This window comes from Equus asinus, chromosome 5 (genome assembly GCF_041296235.1).
Source record: "Equus asinus isolate D_3611 breed Donkey chromosome 5, EquAss-T2T_v2, whole genome shotgun sequence".
Lineage (NCBI taxonomy): Eukaryota > Metazoa > Chordata > Mammalia > Perissodactyla > Equidae > Equus > Equus asinus.
This window is the reverse complement of record NC_091794.1, coordinates 100414578-100435871: the sequence shown is the minus strand read 5'-3', so window position 1 is coordinate 100435871 and position 21294 is coordinate 100414578. Positions and strand designations below refer to the sequence as shown.

General features: G+C 57.5%; 1 protein-coding gene across 8 annotated transcripts in view; it reads left to right on the top strand.

Moving 5' to 3' along the window:
* Positions 1-481: 481 nt before the first annotated feature.
* Positions 482-21294, top strand: part of PAX7 (paired box 7) — a 100622-nt gene continuing 79809 nt past the window's right edge. The window contains exons 1-5 of one of the 8 annotated variants that reach the window (XM_070510904.1): positions 483-936; positions 1213-1299; positions 3847-4082; positions 4655-4784; positions 5754-5888. In XM_070510904.1, the coding sequence (XP_070367005.1) occupies positions 1215-1299; positions 3847-4082; positions 4655-4784; positions 5754-5888 (586 nt within the window). In that variant the 5' untranslated portion in view covers positions 483-936; positions 1213-1214. Of the gene's footprint in view, positions 1300-3846; positions 4083-4654; positions 4785-5753; positions 5889-21294 lie in introns of all 8 variants that reach the window. The other 7 variants (XM_070510905.1, XM_070510907.1, XM_070510903.1 and 4 more) reach the window with 7 other exon arrangements.

The following is a 21294-nucleotide window of genomic DNA, read 5'->3' as shown; positions in this document are numbered from 1 at the left end:
AGAAGACAGCGGACTCTGACCCTGGGAGGCCGGAGGAAAGGAGAGCCCCGGAGGAGCCAGCGACCCAGGACGGGCATTCCCGTGCAGCCGGGACGCCGAGAGGGGCCGTGGGCCACCGGGGGCTGGGGACGCCGCAGATCGGGCCCATTCGTCAAAGGAAGACACTTGGACAAAGTTGGTCCCCTCCTCTCCTCCCCCTCCCCCAACCCCTCGGCCTCTGCTTCCTCTGTTTTAACGGGCAGTTCAAATTCTCCCCCAAAAAACGAGGTCGAGCCGAGGATTAGAAAAGAGAAAAAAAAAATATTCGTTGGCGATTTCTTTTCGTTATTGGTCCTCAGCTCCCTTCCGCTCTGGCCCCCTTCCCTCCTCATGAATAAAAGAAAAGTCCGCACCTATCAGATCTGTTCGCTGCCTCCTCCTCCTCCTCCTCCTCCTCTCCGTGCTCCTGTGGAGCACTTTTGGACAACTTACGCAGCGGATCACTGGTCCCCTCGCTTTCCCTCTTCTCTTCCCGGCCCTGTCACCCCCTGTCGCCTCCCCTCGATCCCCGAAACCCAAAAGGCCCCTTCTGCCCTCCCCAAGTCTGCTGGGGGGCGGGGGTGTGGAAGCCCGTGTGTCAGGGCGTAGCGAGTGTGCTCTGGAGAAAGAAGGCGCGGGGAGGAGAGCGCAGACCAGCGGGAGGGAGGGGGGCGAGAGCGAGGGCATAAATATATAAATAAATACGAAAAAGAAATCCACGCGGCAGCCTCTCGGCTCAGAAACTTTGGCCCGGAGCGCGAGAGCTAGCGCGTCGCTCGCCAGTCCGAGGCGGGGGGCCCTGACTCTGGCCGCGTCCCCCCAGCCCCGCTCCGCTGCCCGGCCTCGTCTCCCGGCTCTGCCCGCAGCATCCGCCAGCACAACTTCTGACGGATCGGAGCGGGCAGAGGCGGACTTGGGGTTGGTGTGTTTGTTTGTTTGAACTTCCTTGTCGCCACCTTCCCTCCCCCCCAACCTCCGCCCCCATCTCGCCCCCTCCCCAGCTTCTGGACGCGTTTGACTGCAGCCGGGGGTGGGGGACTGGGGCAGGGAGTGTGTGTGGAGGGGAGGGGGGAAGAGGGTTCAGAAAAAAAAAAGAAGAAGAAGAAGGAGGAAAGAAAGAGATCGCAGCAGGGGTAAAGGGAGCGGACGGGAAGCGATTTTGGCCGACTCTGGATCCGTCCCCGGCGTGCGCAGGCATGGCGGCCCTTCCCGGCACCGTTCCGAGGATGATGCGGCCGGCGCCCGGCCAGAACTACCCCCGCACCGGATTCCCTCTGGAAGGTAAGAGCGCCGGGCCGCCTCGCCTCCACCCCTGGGGAGCTCGAGCTCCTCGGAGAGGCGGCGATCTCCGGGGGGTGCTGGCGGCGCCAGCGGCAGCAGGGGGTCCCGCTCTCTTCTGGGTCCAAGTCCGGGCGCCGGATCCAGGAAGTCTCCGGGACCGACACTTGTCCGTTTCTGCGTGGGTTTCACTGACCCGCGGCCTCGGCTTCCCGGGTCGCCGGCTCCGGCCTGCACCCGCGGGGCTGACCTCCGTGCGGGGGGGATCCGGCTCGTAGTGAAATTCAGCTCTTTCCACTATTTTCAGCTACTTTTCTCCTGACCCCTTCTCCGATCCCTGCGTCCGCCGGCTTCGGGCTTTCTACTCCTGTTTTGAATTGTTCCTTCCACTCCCAGGAGGGTTGTCTAATCCCTTTTATTTCGAAATACCAACAATGTGTGATATTTTATATGTCTAAACTCGGAAGGCTCTCCGCTTCTTCCAAAGCAACGCTCAGCAGCTCCTGCTCTGGGCTCTGGAAACAGACTCATTTGAAAGAATACACAGTAACGAATTTTTCCCGCAAACTTTTCTCTCGGGCTTCCGAACTCTGGAAATCTCCCGGGCGAGAACCTCAGGACGGCGGGAGGGCGCCACAGTACCCGGACAAGGGGAAAATATTGATTTTGTGATGTGTCCTCCCCAAATATCCAGCCCCGGCGTGAGCGGGGAGGATGGGCGGTGAACGGTCCCGGCTCCAGACAGGGCTGGGAGCGCACACCGCGGAGATCTTTCCTGCGTTTTTGTTTTGATTTATTTTTAAACTAATGGAAGGCCTTCAACCTGTCAACTGAGGGATCATTGGGCTTCTGGCGGTAGGGAGCCCAGGCTGTCACGGAGAAGTGGTTAGAGAGAGGCGCCACTTTTATTTTCTTAATTACTCTTCTTGTAATTGTTTGAGCCTCTTGTGCGTGAGGAAGGGGAGAGAAGGCAAGGCAGGGATGGAGGGGGGGAGGCTTGCGGTCTGGGGAGCGGGGGCCCCTCCGGCAGCGAGACGGCGCGGGTCCCTGAATTGGACAGAGGCGCGGAGAGTGGCTCCGTGATCAAGTGCGCGCGAGCAGCCACGCAGGCGGGAGAGCGCCCGAGCCCGGGGATTTGCCGAGCTCTCTGCTGTAGCGAATGCAAGTAAAACAGGCGGCCGAAGACGCGCGGCGGATTAGAACAATATTTGCCCAACATGACGCAGAATACTGAGGAGAGCCGAGCGCTGGTCGCTAAAGAGGCTCTTGAATATAAAGTTGGGCGCTCGAGAGCTCTCGAGCGCTAATGGCATATCCCGCCACGGAGACCGAGTGACTCTGACTTGGCGACGCACGATTTCTGATTAAATCCGAGGGTGGCTTCAGGCACCCACTTTTACAGGCAGAGGTGGGGGGACCGCGAGAGCGAGGGAGGAGGCGGTAGGAAAGGCTCTGCCGCCGGAGCCCCTTCTCGCCTCCTCCTTTCCAATTATGCCGGCAGCTCCCTCCGCTCGGGCGCTGTGAAATCGTTCTAATCTGCCAGATCTCCGCAGCCGCCGAGTCCCCAAATTGGGGGGATCGAGGCCGGATTAGTGCACCGGGTGTCCCCCAACCTTCTGTGAGGAAATGGTGTAGGCTTTGCATTAAGGCTCCGGAGGCGTTCTGTCCTCCCCCCGCACACACCAGCGGTGCCTGTCTCCCTGGTTCCCAAAGTCACCCGCAGCCGGGGACTCTGGCCCACTGTGTACCAGCCACCCTGACCCTGCAGGGACGCTTCATGGATTTTTGAGGCCAAACGGGTATTTGATTTAGGAGCTTGCCGACAATGCAGTGTGTCCCCAAATTGTCCCAAAACGAAATTAGAACTTTGAGAGGGGTTGGAAGCAAGGGGGTCCCTCAAGGGACAGCCACGTGCCCCCAGAGGCAGCAGCCAACAGCATTATCTCGCCGGTCCCTCGACTGTTCAATTATGGGCAGGACAGTTCCACTGCCCAGACCAGGGATGTAAATATTCTTAATCAGCCCGGTCCTTCTGGCCCCCAATGAAGGGGATCAGTCTTGACCACTTAGAGCATGGAGCTGACCCGATGGGCCTCATCTCACCTGTTATTGGCCTCTCTAAGAGGCAGAGGGTCCGGCAGCCCAAGCCACATCCTGGGGGACAGAGAGCCATCGGTCCCAGAGTCTCCAGGCTCCACCAGCCTTGTGGCTCTGCCCTTTCACCTCTGTCTCTCTCCCTCTTCATCTCAGACACATTCATATCTCCCAGGTGTGTCCTCATCCCCCCTAGTATGGCAGGACCGGGGGACACAGCATCTGGGGGGACTCTCGCAGCCAATAGTGACCCCTGTCTCCATCTCTGCGGGACCCTCCCTCGGCTTCATGACAGTTTTTTCCTGACCTCTGAACTGCCACCGTTCCAAATGTAGGGAACTCGGAGATCCACTGTCGGGGTCTTGGGGCTCAAACAACATCAGAGTCAAGGGGTGCACCCAGCATCTCATCCTCACCCTGTGCCCCTCTCTTTCCTCATCTCCCCCCTTTCTCCAGTGTCCACCCCGCTTGGCCAAGGCCGGGTCAATCAGCTTGGCGGGGTCTTCATCAACGGGCGACCCCTGCCTAACCACATCCGCCACAAGATAGTAGAGATGGCCCACCACGGTATTCGGCCCTGTGTCATCTCCCGCCAGCTGCGTGTGTCTCACGGCTGCGTCTCCAAGATTCTCTGTCGCTATCAGGAGACGGGGTCCATCCGGCCTGGGGCCATCGGCGGCAGCAAGCCCAGAGTGAGTGTCTTTGCCGCAGAGCGGGCAGTCAGTCTTCCTATGGTTGGGGGATCCTGCTGAAGGCCGGCTCACTACCCCGCCCGTGTCCCCCAGTAGCACCGGGGGTCTGTATGTTTCCAATGGAAAGAACAGTGGGAGAGTGTCCCCACCTCAGGTGCCCCCCCCCCTTACCTGAATTTCTCAGGGATGGGGATAACTGAGGTCCAGATTGCCCAAGACTTTGAGGCCAGTCAGTCATTCCTGGGCTGTCCCTATATCTCTTCTGAGCCCCTATCACCAGCCCAGATCAGGGAATATCTTCCCTCAGTCTTGCCTGAAATAGTGTGGGGGGTCCTGGAGGTCCAGATTAAGCTTCTATTTTATTACCTACCACTGCCCTATTCTCCCCAACCCCAGCTGCCTTCCTGGGAGCCAGGAACAGGTTTCTGGAAAGGATAAAGCCAATCTCAGAAGGAGAGCATGGTGACCAGAGCCACCAGCTTGGCCAGGGGCTCTTGGGAGGTTGATATTAAAAGTCTCTCCCTCCCCCACCCCATCTTTCCACTCCTACTCTCCCACCTCCCCCTCTGAAGCAGGTGGCGACTCCCGATGTGGAGAAAAAGATCGAGGAGTACAAGAGGGAAAACCCGGGCATGTTCAGCTGGGAGATCCGAGACCGGCTGCTGAAGGACGGGCACTGCGACCGGAGCACCGTGCCCTCAGGTGAGAAGGCAGCTGAGCCAGCGGAGCCTGCCGGGGTCTGGCCAGGGCTGCGGCTGTGTGGGGCTGGAGGTGGAGAGGAGGCGAGGTGATGGATGCCAGGCAACTTGAGAAAAGTTGGGAGGAAAAGGGAGTGCAGAGAGTGAGACCACAGGTAGGAATCAAAACCGAAAGGAAGATGGAAAGAGGGAAGGAGGACAGGAAAGAGAGGAAGTTAGGAAAGAAGGAAAGGGGGGAGAAGGAAGGAAGGACAGAAGGGAGGGAGGAAGGAAGGAGCAAAAAGTTATCCTTAAGGTTGGGTGACAAGAGAAGCTCCCTCGGAGCTTTCTCAGAGAAGCGACCTAGAGAGATGGGTCTGTCTTAGGAAGGGTGATCTCCGTGGACTCTCTGGACCCCCTTGTCCAAGCCATCATTTCTATTCCGTTGCTGCCATCAGCCCCCAGTGGGTCCCAAATGTGGAGGCCCTGAACCGTGCTGCCTGTGACAGGGAAAGTGGCCTGGGGTGTGTGTGCGCGCGTGTGCAAGGGCGTTCAGGCATGCAGGGCTGGGCAGCACACCTAGGGGGTGGGGATGGCCTCCCCAGGGGATGGAGGGCCTCCAGGGAGGGCCTGGGGAAGTGAGTATGTGAGCATCTAGGGTATGTGATAATGTAAGGCACAAGTGTGTGCAAGGATGTGTATAGGAGTGCACCAGGTGGTGCCTCTGCCATAGTCTCTCCACCATCTGAGAGCCTCAGGTGGGAACTTCCCCATGTGGGCGACTGCACTTGTGCCCCAGAGTAGATGTAAATCTTAAATGGGGGGCTGAGAGGGGGGCAAAGGGTGTGAATCCCCTTGCCGTGTGTGTGTGTGTGTGTGTGTGTGTGTGTGTGTGTGTGTGAGGCGGGCTTCCTGACTTTCTCCCGGGGCCCAGGCCGCCCGCGCTCCCGGTTCCAACAACTTATACTCGCTCTTTTGCCTTTGAATTTCTGAGGTTTAGTGAGTTCGATTAGCCGCGTGCTCAGAATCAAGTTCGGGAAGAAAGAGGAGGAGGACGAAGCGGACAAGAAGGAGGACGACGGCGAGAAGAAAGCCAAGCACAGCATCGATGGCATCCTGGGCGACAAAGGTAAGGAGCCGCCCTGGGGCCTGCGACGCCCGCCTTTCCGCGCGCTGAGTTGCGGGCCAGAGGTTCGCTTCCGCCACCTCTGACTGGCGGACAGAACTGTAGGAGGAGAACTCGCAGCCCGCGGGGGCAGCCGGGGCCTCTCAGGGTTCGCGGAGAGCGCCCTCTCGGTGCCCCCCGGGCCGGGCGGGGCGCGGGGCCGGGGCGCAGATGGGCTCTGCGTCCCGGGAGAGGTTAGCGCCCAGTGCGCCACTGACTGCGCCACCCCTGCGCGCAGACGGAGCCGAGTTTTGGCTGCTAGTCCGGGTGTCGATCTATTATTTATAGGAAACTTGGGCAAGGGGGCGGGGGGCGAGGAAGGAGGAGCCGGCCTGCGGCTCCCTAAATGAATTTGTTAACCAGCCCCGCACACGCTCTCTAAACGGTCCCTTGAAACCCCTCCTGACAGTTGACTGACCGCTGCAATCAATAAAAATTAGCGAGGGCCGCGTGGGCCGCCGCCTAAGTCTCAGCCCCGCGTTGGCGGGGCCAGAACCGAGGCAGCACCGAGGGGACCAGATGCGCGCAGTGCCCAGCTGCTTTCCTCCGTCGTGGCGGGGAGGCGAGGCCAGGGCCCCAGATCCCAGCGTCGGAGATTGCAATCCGGGAGAGAGATGGGGGCTCCGCACGCCCTCTCTCCACTTTCCGCGCGGCTGCCGCGTGGGCTGAAGTCTGAGCCCAGAGTCTCGCTTTCTCTCGAGAGGAGCTGGGGAAGGCGTTCATCTTTCAAGCGCCTGCACGCCGGGAAAAAGGGGCTGTGCTTTCGTTTATTGACGGGCGAAGTTTTGAGAGAAGGGAAAGTCTTTCCGCATTACCCCCTCCTCTCTGCAGCTCTCTTTGAGACTTGAGGAGTGTGCGTTAAGTGGGGACGTGGGGAGAAAGAGAAGCGGGGGACCCAGAGTCACAGAGATGATGCGGAGAAGCAGGGAGTCCCCAGCACCCACGCGGGGAGGCGGCAGGCAGACAGGAAAGACAGTGGCCATATGAACCTGCAGCCCGGTGGCTTAGAAAAAGTGGGAGAATGCCCCGACCCTGGAAACTTGTAAAGAGCACGTTTTGTTGGTTTCCTTCCAGAGGTTTCCCCAAGCCCCTCTCTCCCTGCCTGCCGTGAACTCCTTAGCCCAGGTCTCTCCAGCTTTCAGTAGTCTCTCCCAACCTTGAAGATGAACTTCACAGACAAAGCCCGCTTCCCAAGACAGCCAGGCTCCGCCCCCACAGGCCCGGTCCGAGGGGAAGGGGGGGGGGGTGGGGGTGGCAGGGGCAGCCGTGAGAGCAGCCTGGAGCTGCGGAGGGGGTGGGCTATTGACATTCAGGGCCCCAAGTGGAGACCAGTCCTGCCAGGGACAAAAGGACGAGGGAAGAAAGAGAGCAGAGCTGTGCCTGGCACCCTGCTGTGCCGGGCCTGCCGAGGGGCCTGGGGTCTGAAGTGGAGCCGCCCGGCGCTGCCAAGTAGCCCCTGGCTTGGCTGAGGCAGCCCAGGGCCCTGGCACCCCTGTGGGGGGACCCAGTCCTTATTGCAGTTTGTGCTGGAAAAAGACTTAGCGGGACTTTTCTGTAGGCTGGGGGGACATCAAACTTGAATAATCTTTCCTGGCCAAATACTGCACAGCAGGCACTGCTTCTGAGAGATCGCCCGGGGAAGTGGAAGGAGGTTTGGTTTTACTTGGAGAGATTTAGGGGGGTGTGTGTCTGTGTGTGTCAGTCTATGAGGAAGCACAGTAGATAAATTTCCTTTGAGAAAGAAGGGAGAGAAGACGATGGACACATTATGTGGTTTGGGATCCGTTTGATTCAAGGGAGTTCGGAGGCTTTGGGGTCCTCTGGGCTTAAGAAACCAGCTAACAGGCCGCTTCGCTGGACAGAGGTTTGCCCGGCCGGCCGGGCCGCGGAACCAGGAAGCTCAGGGTCTCCAAGGGATTAAGGAGGAGCCTGGGTTTTCCAGATGGGGAGGCAGAGAGCACAGGCGCTGTCTGGAGAGGAGCTGCAGAAATGAAAGGCAAGCGGCTGGCCTGGTGTCCCGAAAGCCCCGCAGATTTTGAGTGACACGTTGGGCATTGTGACTGTGAGCTGGATGGCCGAGTAAGCCCGTGTGTCTCTTGGTGTGACTGTCGGCCCACAGGCCTTTGAATCCTAGTGCTGTGGGTCATCTCCTGTGCAAGTGGGATTCCAAGTGGGTGTGCAGTGTGATTGTAGATGGGTGTGAATGGGCTGGCGACACTGGGGCTTAAAGAGGGTTGTCTGTCCATCTGTGGACAAATCTATCAGCTCCTGACTGGAGTACCTGGGCCAGTTGGAGGGCATCCCCGTGAACCACTCAGTTGGAACCTCTCCTCTCTCTCCCAGGCCCCCGACATCAGTTTTATGGTCATGTTAAAGGTGGGAAGACCTCCCAGCCTCCACCCCAGCTGTCCAGGTGGGGAGACGCACAGAAGCCCCATGGGCAGAGCAGGGGGAGGGGCGCACCCCCCAACTTTGTTTTGGCTTCTTGCTCTTGACAAATGCTTTCTCCGGGGGTTGCCCCTCTCATGGCGGGGAGCCACCGAAGAAGGGGTTTAAGAGCTCTCCTCTTTAAGCGCTAAAGAGGGATCCCTCCCGGAGTCCGTTTTTTCCTATCGTCCGCTTGGCATTTAATAATGTTAAGACTTATTAGAGCTGGTAATGAAAACTGGGACCGCTGAATAGCAAACTGTGTTGGAGAGGGGTGTAATAGCTTCCAGGCATGGTAAGAAACTATTTATCCGCAATCAGTCCTCACTCTCAGAGTTTGAAGCACAAACGTTAAGTTGAAGGGTTTTAAAGCAGATTAAATTGAGCTTTTATTTCTTTGCACTTTCATCTCTGAACAGCTCACTCCTGCTCCCCTTGGGCTGATATTCATGAGGCTGTTCGTATTTTTTTTTTTTTTTTTTTTTTTTTTGCTCTTATCCTTGTTAAGGCTGAGTTATTAGGATTGTTGGTTGTGAGAATTCTCAGACCGCTGTGGATAGGGGCTCCAGCCCTGCTCTGCTCACCTGGAGAGGGAAATGGACCGTTCTGTGCCCTGGTCCGTTTGGGCTCTCTCCGCCTCACCCCTGCTCCGAGGATCAGGGGAGAGACAGGCCACAGACACAACCGGGAGAGGATTTGAGAAGAGACAAAAAAAAAAAAAAAAGAAAGAAAGAAAGAAAAAAGATCTTCCCAACCTGAGTCCAGGGAGACTCTTGTGGGAAATTTGATCCTGGTTTGCAAAGAGCCACACCATTCCTCTGTGGGAGCTGGAGGGAGTGCGAAGAAATAAGCAGTAATAGTAAAAGCAGTAACAACAGAAATAAACAATAAGAGCGCCAAAGCCTCATGCGTCTGATAATGCGCAAACTTAGGCTGAAACTGAGCAGACCAGAGGGGATCCACTTTGGTCTCCAGAGTGGAAAGCCCAGCGGGGTCACAATTAATATGAAATAAGGAAAAAAAAGTCATGAGATTAAAATGCAGACGAAGGCTGTGCATTTTCCTCTTGGGGGGGGGGGCGTAGGGAGTGCTCATGTCAAAGTCCATCGGAGAATTTGCTGACATCCCGGGTGTGAAAGCCCGTCTGAGGTCGGGGCCGAGTGGGGTGTGTGCAAGGCAGATGTGTATTTCTTTGCATTTTTCCTTAATTTATTTTTAAAGCAGCAAACTTACAGGTGTGGAGTGAGAAACGACGTAGGGGCTCGGAAAGGCGGGGAGAGCCCGAAGTGTCGGTTTTAGACACTTGTAAAAGGAGGTGGGAAACAATTTAATTTGGCAGCAGCGATAGCTGCTAATGCGGTTTTCGGTCGTTTGCTACACTGGAGGAAGCTGTTTTGATTGTGTGTACAAGGACCTGCCAAATTTAATTAGGCTCCGGGGGAGCGAATGAATAGGGGAAGGGGGGCAAGCTCCCCTCAGCCCACATCGTTTTTTTTTTTTTTTTTTTTCCGGCTTCACACCTGGAAGGGGCATTGTTTACCGGATAGGCTAAAACGCGAATGGGAAGAGGAGGGGGCGCAGAGGGAGAGGGGCCTTGGAAGAGGGAGCGAGGGAGGGGACGAAGATAGTCCATTTATCAAGAAACAATCTGCATTGATTTAAACCAACAAGTTCCCGCCTCTGTAAATGTGTGTTTAGAGAAAGGTAATTGACACTCCACCAAATCAAAGGATTACCCCGGGTTGGCAATCTAATCAAACCGGGTCCAGGCGGGATTTGAGGCTGTTCAGAGTGGGATCAGCTTCGCATAATGGGGGCTCGGAGGAAGATGGGAGGGTGTCAGGCAATTCCCCGGCTTTAGGCAGCGTTAGCTGGTGGATATTCAGCGAGACCGGAGGGAGGAGGGAGGGGGCCGGGCTCCGCCGCTCCCGGGCGATGGGGGGATGGGGTAAGAGGAGAGGGGGTGTGCAGGGGGGAGTATTCCGGCGGAGGGGGCTCCCGGCGAGGGGGCGAGCCCACACTGGGCTGACAAGACTCCCCCTTTCTTCCCTCCATCCCCCCAGCCGTAGAAGAGAGAGGGGGAGGAGGGAGCGGAGACTAACGAAGAACAACAATGAGATAACTATTACAAAGACTAACACTGGCGCGCGCGCGCTCGCAGCCCCAGAACCCGCGGTAAATAAACAAAGTCGGCAAACTGTTTGCCAGATAAACTCGTGCCTAAATCGAGTGTGACGGGCAAGGAGAGAAGAGACAGAAGGAGATAAGGTTGGAGGGGGAATGAACGAACATAATCTAATAGAAGACATTTAGAAAACAAACTTTAAACAAGGGAGAACAGGCGAGCGGAGGGTAATTACCCGCCCCAGAGAGCAAGGGAAGCTGTTGGAGCGCTGGGGGTGGGGTGGGGGGGGACGGGAGCCGCCGAAGAGCTGCGCCGGGTGGCGGGTGGGGGAGTGGGGGGGGGGGGCGGGTGCCTTTGGGACACCACAGGGAGTCAGGAGAGGGTCCCGGGGCGCGCGAGGGAAGGGCTCGGCTCCCTGATTGAGGTTCCCGCGCGCAGCCCAGGCTCCCTAGCGCATTTCTAAACAGGGTGGGGTCCCCCACTGCGAAGGCCTGCGGGTTTCAGGTTCACCTCCGGGCACGCACCGCCGCACACTGGCTGTTTCGAGACGTTTGTACCTAAAAGACTCGTGTGCACGGCACAGCCGTTAAAGGAATTAGATATTTACCAGTTTGAAATAAGCCTGGCTAAGAAGAAGAGAGAAGAGAGAGAGAGACATTGAAAAGATGAGGCTGGGGGAAGACTTCAAACGAATTCATCACTTGGAATGGTGGAGAGGAGATTTACCAGACAGTATTGGGAAGTTATTTAGATATTAATAACACCTTTTCCTGAGGCGCGACCACGGCAGCCATCTGCGCTGCTCTCCAAGCTATTTGGCTGGGTGAAATATGGGCGTCTCAAATGTGGGGAAGAGATAACGCAATCAGGCTAACCCTGGTCCTAAGACGGCATCGCAGCGTTAAACCCGGATTAACCTCCCCCCACCCCCGCCGCCCCCTCCCCTTTCCCAGCTTTCCAAATTTTTCAGTGGAATTTACATGGAAGGATTTAAAAGCACATATAACAGTAGCCTTAAAGCAGTAAGATGATTATTTGTTTTTTTTTTTTTAAGAATGTCTTTCTGAAAATGATAGTTGTCACACACTACATTTTATATAAATAATATTAAATAAAAACATATATTTTTTTAGGAGAGAGGGCTGAGCAAATGAGATTTCCTTCCAGGTCGCCTCTCTGGACTTCCTATTTAGTATCATCAGCCAAGTTGATGGGGCTTCATTTAATGGGTGCCTAAGGATACCCACATGAGATGTACAAGACCCCCGGCTCTGGCCCTGGAAGCTCACCGTCTGAAGCCAGACAGAACTCCCGCCACAGAAGAGGCAGTGCCTGGTGAGGGGAAGACTTCTCCCTATTAAGAGCACAGAAGAGAAACCCCAAAGGGAGGTTCTCCAGGGGCTTTGGGGCCTTGAAGGCCATGACTAAGGGGAGGCACATTCCAGGAATTCCAGAAAAATAGCTCTTCTCCCTCTGCCACCCCAGACTAATGAGGTAATTAGGAAACCCAGTTGGGGATGGAGATGAGAGGGGATTGCAAGGTTGGGATGCCCTCTCCGTTTTTGCAGTCCTACAGCTTCCCTCCGCTTCACCCCCCCCCACCCCGCTCCCCCCTCCCCCGCCCCCGACTCCCCCCAACTCTGGCTGAAAGAGGAAAAGGTGGAAATGGGGTCAGCGCTTTCTGACCTGCTCTGGAACGATTGGCCCCGGCTGGGGTCGGGCAGGGGGAGGGAGGGAACTCGCCTTCCCAAATCGAATCAAGGCAGAACGGTGACCTAAGGGGGAAACTTTGCCATTAGTAGAGAGATCTCTCCAAAACTTCAAACAAAGGTGGGGGGCGGAGGCGAGGAAGCAGTCCGGGGTGAGCGCAGGGCGGACAGGGAGCATGCGAAGAGGAGGGACTTGGAGGAGGAAGAGAAGGGGTCGAGGGCAAAGGGGAGGTGGGGGCCAAAGGAAGGGGTGTAGAGAAGGAGAGGCGAAAAGGGGTCGGCTGCACTTGGAACTCAAGCCCAGGGGTGGGGGGGCCGGAGAGGAAAAGCGTGTCGGGTCTCGGCAGCCTTGGGAGGGATAAGGGGGAAATTGTGTGCGCCCCAAGTCACGCTCCGAAGACGCCCCGAGGGCATTCCAGGGCTCCCGGGGCGCTCGTGCCTGGCCCTTGGTTCGCGGCTGAGTGAGGGTGCGTTGCACCGGCCGGGGAGCTCTCCAGACCTGCTGCGGACGAATTGGTCCAATTTCCCCGAGAATGCGGGTCAGCTAAGAGTTGGTCGAGGCTACACTGGGCCTGAGCCTGGGTCGAGACCAAGGGAGGGATGGCAGAGGCCCGGGACACACACAGCCACAGAGGTGGGACTAGAGAGAGTCGGAAAGGAGGAGGAGAGCGTCAGGAGCGAGAGCGCGCGCGCGAGAGAAAATTCAGAGTGAGGAAGACGTGGCGCGGGATGCGAGAACCTGCCTAGAGCGTCTCAGGACGCTGAGAAATGCGGGGGGACCGAGGGAGGCGCGCAGCAGTAGGAAGAAAGACAAAGAGACGCAGAGTCACCGAAAGGCTGGCCTGGGACAGGCAGATCGGGAGAGACCGCGGGACCAGAGACAGCCCGCGGGAGAGCGCGGGCGGAGAGGGCGAGCGCGCAAAGCCGGGCGGCGGCGGGAGGCGGGCGAGCCGCTGTTGTCCTTTTGATCCTCCGCTGCTTCCCCTTATCAGAAGCGCTTTCGGTGACAGTGGCACAAAGGCAGTTCATCATATTACAGCGCGGCCCGGCGGCTCGCTGCGATCTCGCCGCTTAATTAGAGGCGAGCGAGTCGGGCCGGCGGGGCGGGCGGGAGGCCGACCTCGAGGCGGGGGCCCGGGCTGCGCGCTCCGACCCTGGGCGCTGGGAAGGGGCCGGCCCGCGCGACTGGCTCTGTTGGGACTAGGAGCAAGGGGGGCGGGGAACCCTTATTCAGAGCGTCGCTAAATAAACAGGCCAGTCCGGGTTTCACTGGTGGAGGACTGATACTTGCCTCCTTCGGGTTGTAGCAGCCGCCCCTTCTAAGTTCTCAGCTTTGGGAAAGGATGGCGCACAGGCCACCATCCCCACTCCCCGGCGTCGGACGCTGCCGACTGGAGGGTGAGTAAGGGTGAGGTTGCAACACCGGGAGAGCTCAAGGCTTCCTGCTACTCTGGGTCCAGAGCACACCCGCCAGTTCCCTGAGTGGCGCTTCCCTCCTCACATGGCCTGCTCCGCCTGTCTCCATTTGAACCCAGCTGTGCGAGGCAGGAGGAATGCGGGAGGGGCAAAGCGCATTGTGATGGCCCGGAAAGTAAGAGTTCTCACGTACATCCTGCCCTCAGCTCACTGGCAGTGTTATTCTGGGACAACTCGCTCAACCTCTCTGGGTCTCAGTTTTCTCCCAATGGAAAATCAGATAATTGAACCAAGGCAAATATTCTTATCCTTTTGGGGGACCCTGGGCCCCCTTGAGAATCGGATAAAATCTAAGAAACTGGCCATTCACACAGGTTCATTCAGGCAGAATTTTGCAGACAGAATAAAGGGGTCTTCCGGCTTCTAGAGGCCACACCCCATTAAGAACTTCACATGTGCATGTTTCCCAGTGACTCTGGTATTCTCTAGTGGGCATCTGATTCCAGGAGCTGGAGCCCAAAATGAGGAGATGGGTGGGTGGGTGGGGGGGGGGGGGTGAGGCTGAGAGCCTGCCCTGCCCTCTGTCTGGCCCTTGGTGCTTCCTCCCCTTTCTCAAACAGAGGCTAGTTCCCAGGTAGTCCAGTGGCTGGGATTCAGCGGGTTCACCAAAACAGAAGGGGTTGAGTCCACCCCGCCTTTGGTTGTTGGAAGAATCCTTTCTGAGGTTGTTATAGGCAGAGATAAGCGCAAATGCTATGCTCCCCTTTTGTCTGTCCCACAAAAGGAAAAGAAAGAAAAGGACAAGGAAGGGAAAAAATTAAAATTTTCTCAGCGGGTGAATTTCTTCATTCATTCTGTAAAAAATGTGAGTACCTACTACATGCCAGGCAGTGGGTAAGTGCCGGGAGTACCTGCGACGTCGAGAGGGTCCCTGCCTCCAAGGAGTTCTGAGCCAAGTGGTTGAGACAGGAGACGAGCCCACACTCAGCAGAGGTGCCTCCGCGCGTGCGTTTGTGCGCGTGCTTACCTGGACCTGCCTGTGCACCCGCCTCCTCGCCAGGCTGCCTGTGTGTGTCTGGGTGTTTGTGAATATTGTGTGTGGTGGTGGGGGGGGGGAGTGTGTGTGTTTGGGCAGATCTGTGTGTCAGCACAACAGCAGGATGTGTTTGGGGCCGGACTGAATTTGGCAGGCAGCCCCCAACCTGACCTGGGGAGTCGCAGGCGTTGGCTAGGGTCTCTCGGAGCACCTGGCTTAGAGCCGGAGCAGGAGGGAGGAGCTGCCCAACCCGGGCTCCGGGCTCCGGAGCCTCTCGCCCTCATTGCGCTCTTTGTCTGAAGGCGCAAGAAGACCGCAGATCAAAGAGGCCCCCAGACACGACAGAAAAAGGGGTGGGGCGTCAGGCGCGAGAAATAACTCCAAAAACTGTGCCCAGAACTTTTCCCGGGTCCTTTCCGTGGGACCCAGACTCCGAGGAGCCCCAGCCGAGTGGACGGCCGCCTTTCCGCGGGGCCCTCTCCACGATCCCCAGCCTCGGCCTGGTGGCAGGTGGAGAGGGCCCACGGAGGCTGCGGGTTCAATTCCGGCCACGGGTCTCTAGGTGACTGGGGAAGGTGGAGCGAAGTTTGTGGGACGGATGTGTGTTTGGGTGGTGTGTTGTGTATACTTTTGCATGGAGGTTGTGGGTCTGAGATCCAGCCTTCTGATTCCCTGGAAACTTGTCCTGGAAGTCGGCACCGGATTTATCTGGGCTGCATAGACACGAAGATCAGATTCAAGCTGGAGTTTGTCTCCACAGCAACAACTTCGGGTTTGGCAGGGGCCCCGGGGGAGTCCTAAGGAACCTTCTGGAACTCTATCCGGTGGAAGCCTGCAGAAGTTCCCTTATCTTCCGCGGGCTTTTGTAACCACGGACCCAACTCCCGCTGCAGGTCCAGACGCAGGGCCCCACCCGGCGCTTCCCAGCCCCCGACGACCCGGCGCTGGGCCCTCTCCCCGCGCCTCATCCTTTCAGGTTTCCTCCTGGCCTGGACTTCTTGAGCTCGGCTTCACTCTTCCGAGAGTCAAAAAGTCCGACAGAAAAAAAAAAAAAAAAAAACCCTCCAATATATGTGTGTGGGAGAAGGGGCGCAGCTGGGAGAAACGTATTCTTCCGCTTTTTGACCCCACCCCACCCCTGCCCATACCCTTTTCTCTATTCTCCTCGTCCAGCTGTCTGCAAATGTCAGAATTCAAAATCTCTGCCCGCCCCTCCCATCTTTGACGATGGGGAAAGGTCCTGAGTTATTGCGCGGGCATTTCTGGGGGTTATTGGAGGCGCTAGGAGTGAACCCCTAAGAAAAGAGGCTCTGGGACATCCTTTAATAAATGGGTCGAATTGTGTTCCGGTTGGGACTTTCCCTTCGATGGCCGGTTCGGGGGACGCGAAGAGGTTTAGCTGCTGCGCGCAGACCTGTGCGCCACGGACGACTACCGCTGTCGAGGCCCCTTTGCGTCTCCCCCTTAAAAAAAAAACCCTTTATCCCCTCCTGGCTGCGTGTAGGTTTGAGTCCTGGGAGCGCATCTTCTGGTGTGGAGCCTCAGCTCAGTGACTTCCTGTGCCCGAGCCTCAATTTCCCTATCTGATTACGAGGATAGGAGCCCCTCCTCAGCTCCTGGGGCCGGAGGAAATGAGGGCCCGGAGGAAATGAGGGCCCGGAAAGCTCTTAGGAAGCTGGTCAGCGGGTCCGAGGAGGGGGGAGGGAGGCTCCCAGAGTTCCTGCTCCTCCCCGGCCGCCCCCGCCTCTCGGGCCGCAGTCCCCGCTCGCGCCTCAATGGCCACTTTAGAAATACAAACAACTTTAGAAATAAAGTAACCAAACGCCCGAAAGGGGCTTTGAAGGGGCGAATGCCTGGTGGCGCTTTACTATGGTGTGGGCCGAGGCCCTGGCCTAATCCCGCTTTCATTTTCACCGACGGCCGCGGGGGAAGCGCTCCCGGCCTCCCGGCCCCTCAGGAGGCTGATTAGGCCACAAAGAGCCCCCATTATCCCGAGAAGAAAACCGGGGGGCGGCGCAGAGCGGGGGGAGCCGGGCCGCCCGCGCCGGGGCTATTGACTTAGTGGATGAAGTCAAGAGCGGGCACGCTGGGAGCCGGGCGGGGGAGGGGAGGGGACGGGAGGGGGCGGGGAGACGGAACAAAACAGGACGCACAAAACCCCACAACAAAACCCGAGCTCCGGGCCAGGGGAAGCCAGGCCCCGGTGGAGGGCTTCATCCCCCGAGCTTCTGCTGGGTCAGCTGCCCCCGGCGGCCCACGATGGGGGGCGGCGCGGAGGAGCCTGGAGTCGTGGCTTTCTTGGGAGGGGGTGCCGGAGGAAAGGGGAAAGTTCTAGCCCTTGAAGCAGGCGTGTCTGTCGATAAGTGCTGCGTGGCTTGGGCACGCGGCCGGCTCTGGCCTTCCCTTTCTCTCCTGTGCGACCGGGGAGTTGGGTCCAGAGGTCTCCAGAAGTCATCCCCAGCTGTGGCCACCATGCGGGTCTGTGATGAGTGAGGTCTGGCGGGCAGAGGCCACTCCCCTGAGATGCTCCAGAGGAGATGCCTGAGTAGGGGGCGACAGAGGGCTGAAGGAGAAGGAGCTGCCCCCAGCCGAAAATATTTGGGTAACTTTGAGTGAGGCGCCCCAAGAGCCTCAGTGTCCCCATCTGCAAGGTGGTGCCATCGATGACGACTTCAAAGTGCGCAGGGAAAGAGTCGACGATATAATTACATAAAGCACATGGGAAATTGGGAGGAGGCTAAGTGTTACTCTCCACTCCCTTCCCCCCCCCCCCCCCAAGGCGTCTTTGAGTGTAGAGGCCGCTCCCTCACGACTTGAGAAATAGTAGGGGCTGTAAATCTCTAAGTGGTCACCATATTGGGCTGGGGTGGGGTGGGGACAGATGTTCAGCCATGTGCCAGCGAATAGTGTCCTTTCTCCTCTGAAAGGAAGAGGTGGCCCTGTGGGCAGCTCCTCATTCAACAGAAGGTGGGGGGAGGAAGACAGAAACCAAGCCAGTTCTTGGGGCCCAACAGATACTGTTAGATGTGTGGAGGGACTTTCCTCCCCTGGTGAGTTCTGTCCCCTCCCAGGTAGAGGCTGGGCAGCTTTGGCTGGCGGGGTGGGCGTGAGCACCATTGGTGAGTGAAGGAGATGGTGGAAACACAGGCTCCCAGTCATATCCCCCCCACCAGCCATGCTGCCCTCCATCCCCTCGAAATAGGGTGGAGTAACTTGGAAGTGCTTTGAAGGCAGCCTGGCTCTTCATCCTTCATCCCATGGCTGCTGATTAAGCCGTCTTTGTGTGGGCTCTGCTGGGGGTGAGACCCCCAGAGTCCAGGTCGTCATGGGCTCCTCCAGGCTGAGTTGAGGAGTTAGGACTAATCCCAAGGGCAGTGGGGAGCCAGGAAGGGGACCTGGCCGGGGACGGATGGCCTGAGCAGAGACATACTGGAAGGTGTGAGAGACCAGCGAGGAGGCTAATGCTGTGACACGGGAGCGGGACAGAGGCGCGTGGGAGTGGAGAGCAGAGGCTGAGTGGCGTTTGGGAGGCGCTGCCCCAGACTGACATTGGAAGGAGGGAGGGAAGAGGGGTGGCTGCCCTAGGTCGCTTAGAGGGACCTTGGATTCGTCTCCAGGCTGAGACTGGATGAGTTGGAGTTGAGCAGGCATTAGTGGTCATCTGGTCACTTTACAGATGGGAAAGCTGGGGTCCAGAGGGCATGGCACGAGTGAGCCCAAAGGAGGGAAAGGGTCGGAGGGCGTTTGTGCTGGTGGAGGAGCCACATAAGCTGGTTGATGTCTTACTTCCAGGAATTTGGAAGGCGTGGCGTGAGGGCACGGGAAAATATGGCCCTTCACATCCGTGCAGTCCATCGCCCTTTGAGATACATGCTTTTAAGTTCCGCTTCACAGAGGGGGAAACTGAGGCACAGCGAGATTAGCATAAAGAAGTAGGGAAAAGAGAGTTCTCTCCCAATAGGGTCTATAGGACCCTGATGCCTTCACCCTAAGAAGCCTGAAGGGCGCAAATCCAGCTCTTCTTTTTGCCCCATCGGGGCAATCACAGCCCCCAGCACCCTACCCCCCTCTTCACGAAGCCTCGATCCTCAGCCCAGGGGAGGCAGTGGCTCAAGCCAGGACCCCCCACTACCACCCACACTCCCAGCACCCATGAGCACCTGCTGGGGTCTTGAGACTTGACGGATGCTGCAGACTTGGCCCTCTGAAGGGTCTGTTCTTGCTGGGCCGAGTCCTTTCAGTAGCAAGAAAAATAGCACCCCGGGGGAAAGCCACTGCAGGATGGCGGCTGAGGCTGGAACTCAGATCCTCCTGTGAGTGGCCCTGTGGAGAGGCCCCCACTTTAGCACTAACTGCTGTGTAACTGTGGACAAGCCGCTTAATTTCTCTGGTCCTTGCCCCTTTGTCTGAACAATGGCAGGGTGCGATCAGCCTAGTGGTTTTCAAACTGTGTTCCATGGAGCCTTGGGGTTCCAAGCAGGAGCCTCAGGGATGATGCAGAGGTGAGGACCCTTCGAGCTCCGGACTCTGGGCATGTGGGCATCGCAGGGAGGAAGTCAAAACTCCTGTCCCTATCAATAGAGGGGACTGGTGACACAGGGCTTTGTCCGAGGGAGGAGCGGGTCTGCCCTCCTGTCCTGTCTGAGGCCGCTCCGGCTGAGGGGCCGGGGCGGGGAGGCTCTGTTTACGCCTGGAGTCAGAGCCCCGGGCTGTGGTTATTGGTCTTCAGAGATAAGCTGATATTGCTTATCTGGTGACAAATGATTCCCCTCCTCTCCTCTCCTCTGATTAGGGAACTTTCTCTCCTGGCTGGGCGGTCTCTTTGGGAGAACAGGCAGGGCTGGGGTCTGCCACTTCAGTCCCTGCCCAGCTTGCTGTGTGACCAGGGCAGGCAGTTCCCCTCTCTGTGCTTCACTGGGGGGCACTGCTGGTGTGGCTGGGTTGCAGCGCCATCCTGGCATGGTCCTGGAAGGGGGATTCAGTGCAGGCTGTGGGCGATGGAAAGACCCATGAGTCAGGAGGGCGGAAGGGTGTGCCCCAGAGATACCCAGATGCTTTCGCACAGCATGTGCACTTGGGCACTGTCTCAATTTGGGACATTTGAGGGGAGCAGCTTTTTGGGAAAGCTGTCCTGGTCATTTGATGGCCACCCGAGTTGAGAGCCACTGGTCTAGTGCAACACCTTGTTTTATAGATGGAGAAACTCAGGCCCAGAGAGGGGAAGAGACTTGTTCCTTGTTGCACAGCAAATTGAGAGCAGAGTCAGAACAGGGACCTGGTTTCCAGACGGTTAAACCAGGCACCATGAATGGAACTTTCTTCCAAACTCTGCGTCCCTCACCTTTTATGGCTGTCCCCTGCCCCTGTTGAGGGTCCGATTGGCTACGGCACCATGCTAGGAACAAGGGGGTGACGGGGCAAGCCCCTTCCCTGTCCTGCTGTCCCCAACTCCTGCCCACAACACAAGGATGGCGTCCTAGACACTCGCTTCCATCTGAACTCTGGTCCCGCAGCTCCTACATCCAGAGGCAGCTGCAGGATCACAAAAATAGCCCTGGCCCAGCCTCCCTGCTGTGGGTCCCTGAGCGGGTCGCTTCACCTCTCTGAGCCTTGGTTTTCTCATGCATCCAATGGGAATAAAAATCACAAAAGAAGCAAATGAATTAAAACACGGAAAAGACGACTGGCACATAGGAAGTGCCTGATTAAAACCAGGTCGAAGCCCTGGAAGTAATTTGTGTGGAATAGCTCATCCACAAAGGTTGCTAAGATGAGAAGTTTCTAAGTCAAATGTACGTTGTTTTGTCAGAGGCTCTAACATATGCATATCGTTTTTCATAGGTTTCTGAAACACTTACTTTACAAAAGTAGTATGCAGTTGTAAAATTTCCACTCATAAAAACGTATACATAAAGTAAAAACTGAAAATCCTTCTATTTTCCCAGAGATAATCTTGTTGAGTCTGGGGGGCTGGCTGTCTGCATTTCTCTATCTCGGTCTAGCTCTGTATCCATCCGTCTATCTAGACGCAGATGTGGACTTCCAGGAAACGGGCATCATATCAACCCAACCCCAGGGCTGAGGAGGCTTCAGGGCGAGCGTGAGCCCCTGCATTGAATTCCCAGTTGTGGGGACGTGTACATATGTGTGTGTTTCCCTGGGGAGGGGTCCTTAGCTTCTGAGTCTCCTAGGGCTCAGGGTCCCCCAAAGGTTAAGCATCCCGCATTAGGAGATTTGCAGGTGCTCGTCCTCCCTGAGGAGGAGCACCAGAGGCCCCCTCGCCCGGGCCTCCCCTCCCCCGGGCCTCCCCCCTCCTTCCGGTGCACCTGCCTGGGCTTCCGGCCTCCTCTGCTTCAAAGCGGCAGGCTGGCCTTTACCTGCTTGCCTCAGAGAAAAGCAGCCTGGGTTGAAAGGGGAAGTGGCATTTCAGGCACTTAATTAGACCCAGGACAAGAATGGAGGCTGGCTCTCCGGTCAGGCCAGGGGGCTCGTTGGGGATTAACATCCAGGTAAACCCATCAGGCCTCACCGGCCCCTTGCCAGGAGGTGGCTGGTGGAATCACATTCCAGGGGAGGGTCCGAGGGGGAGGTGGCGTGTGTGCAGGGAGGGCCCTGCCACCTGCCACCCCCACCGGCCTTCTTCCCCTGCCCCCACCA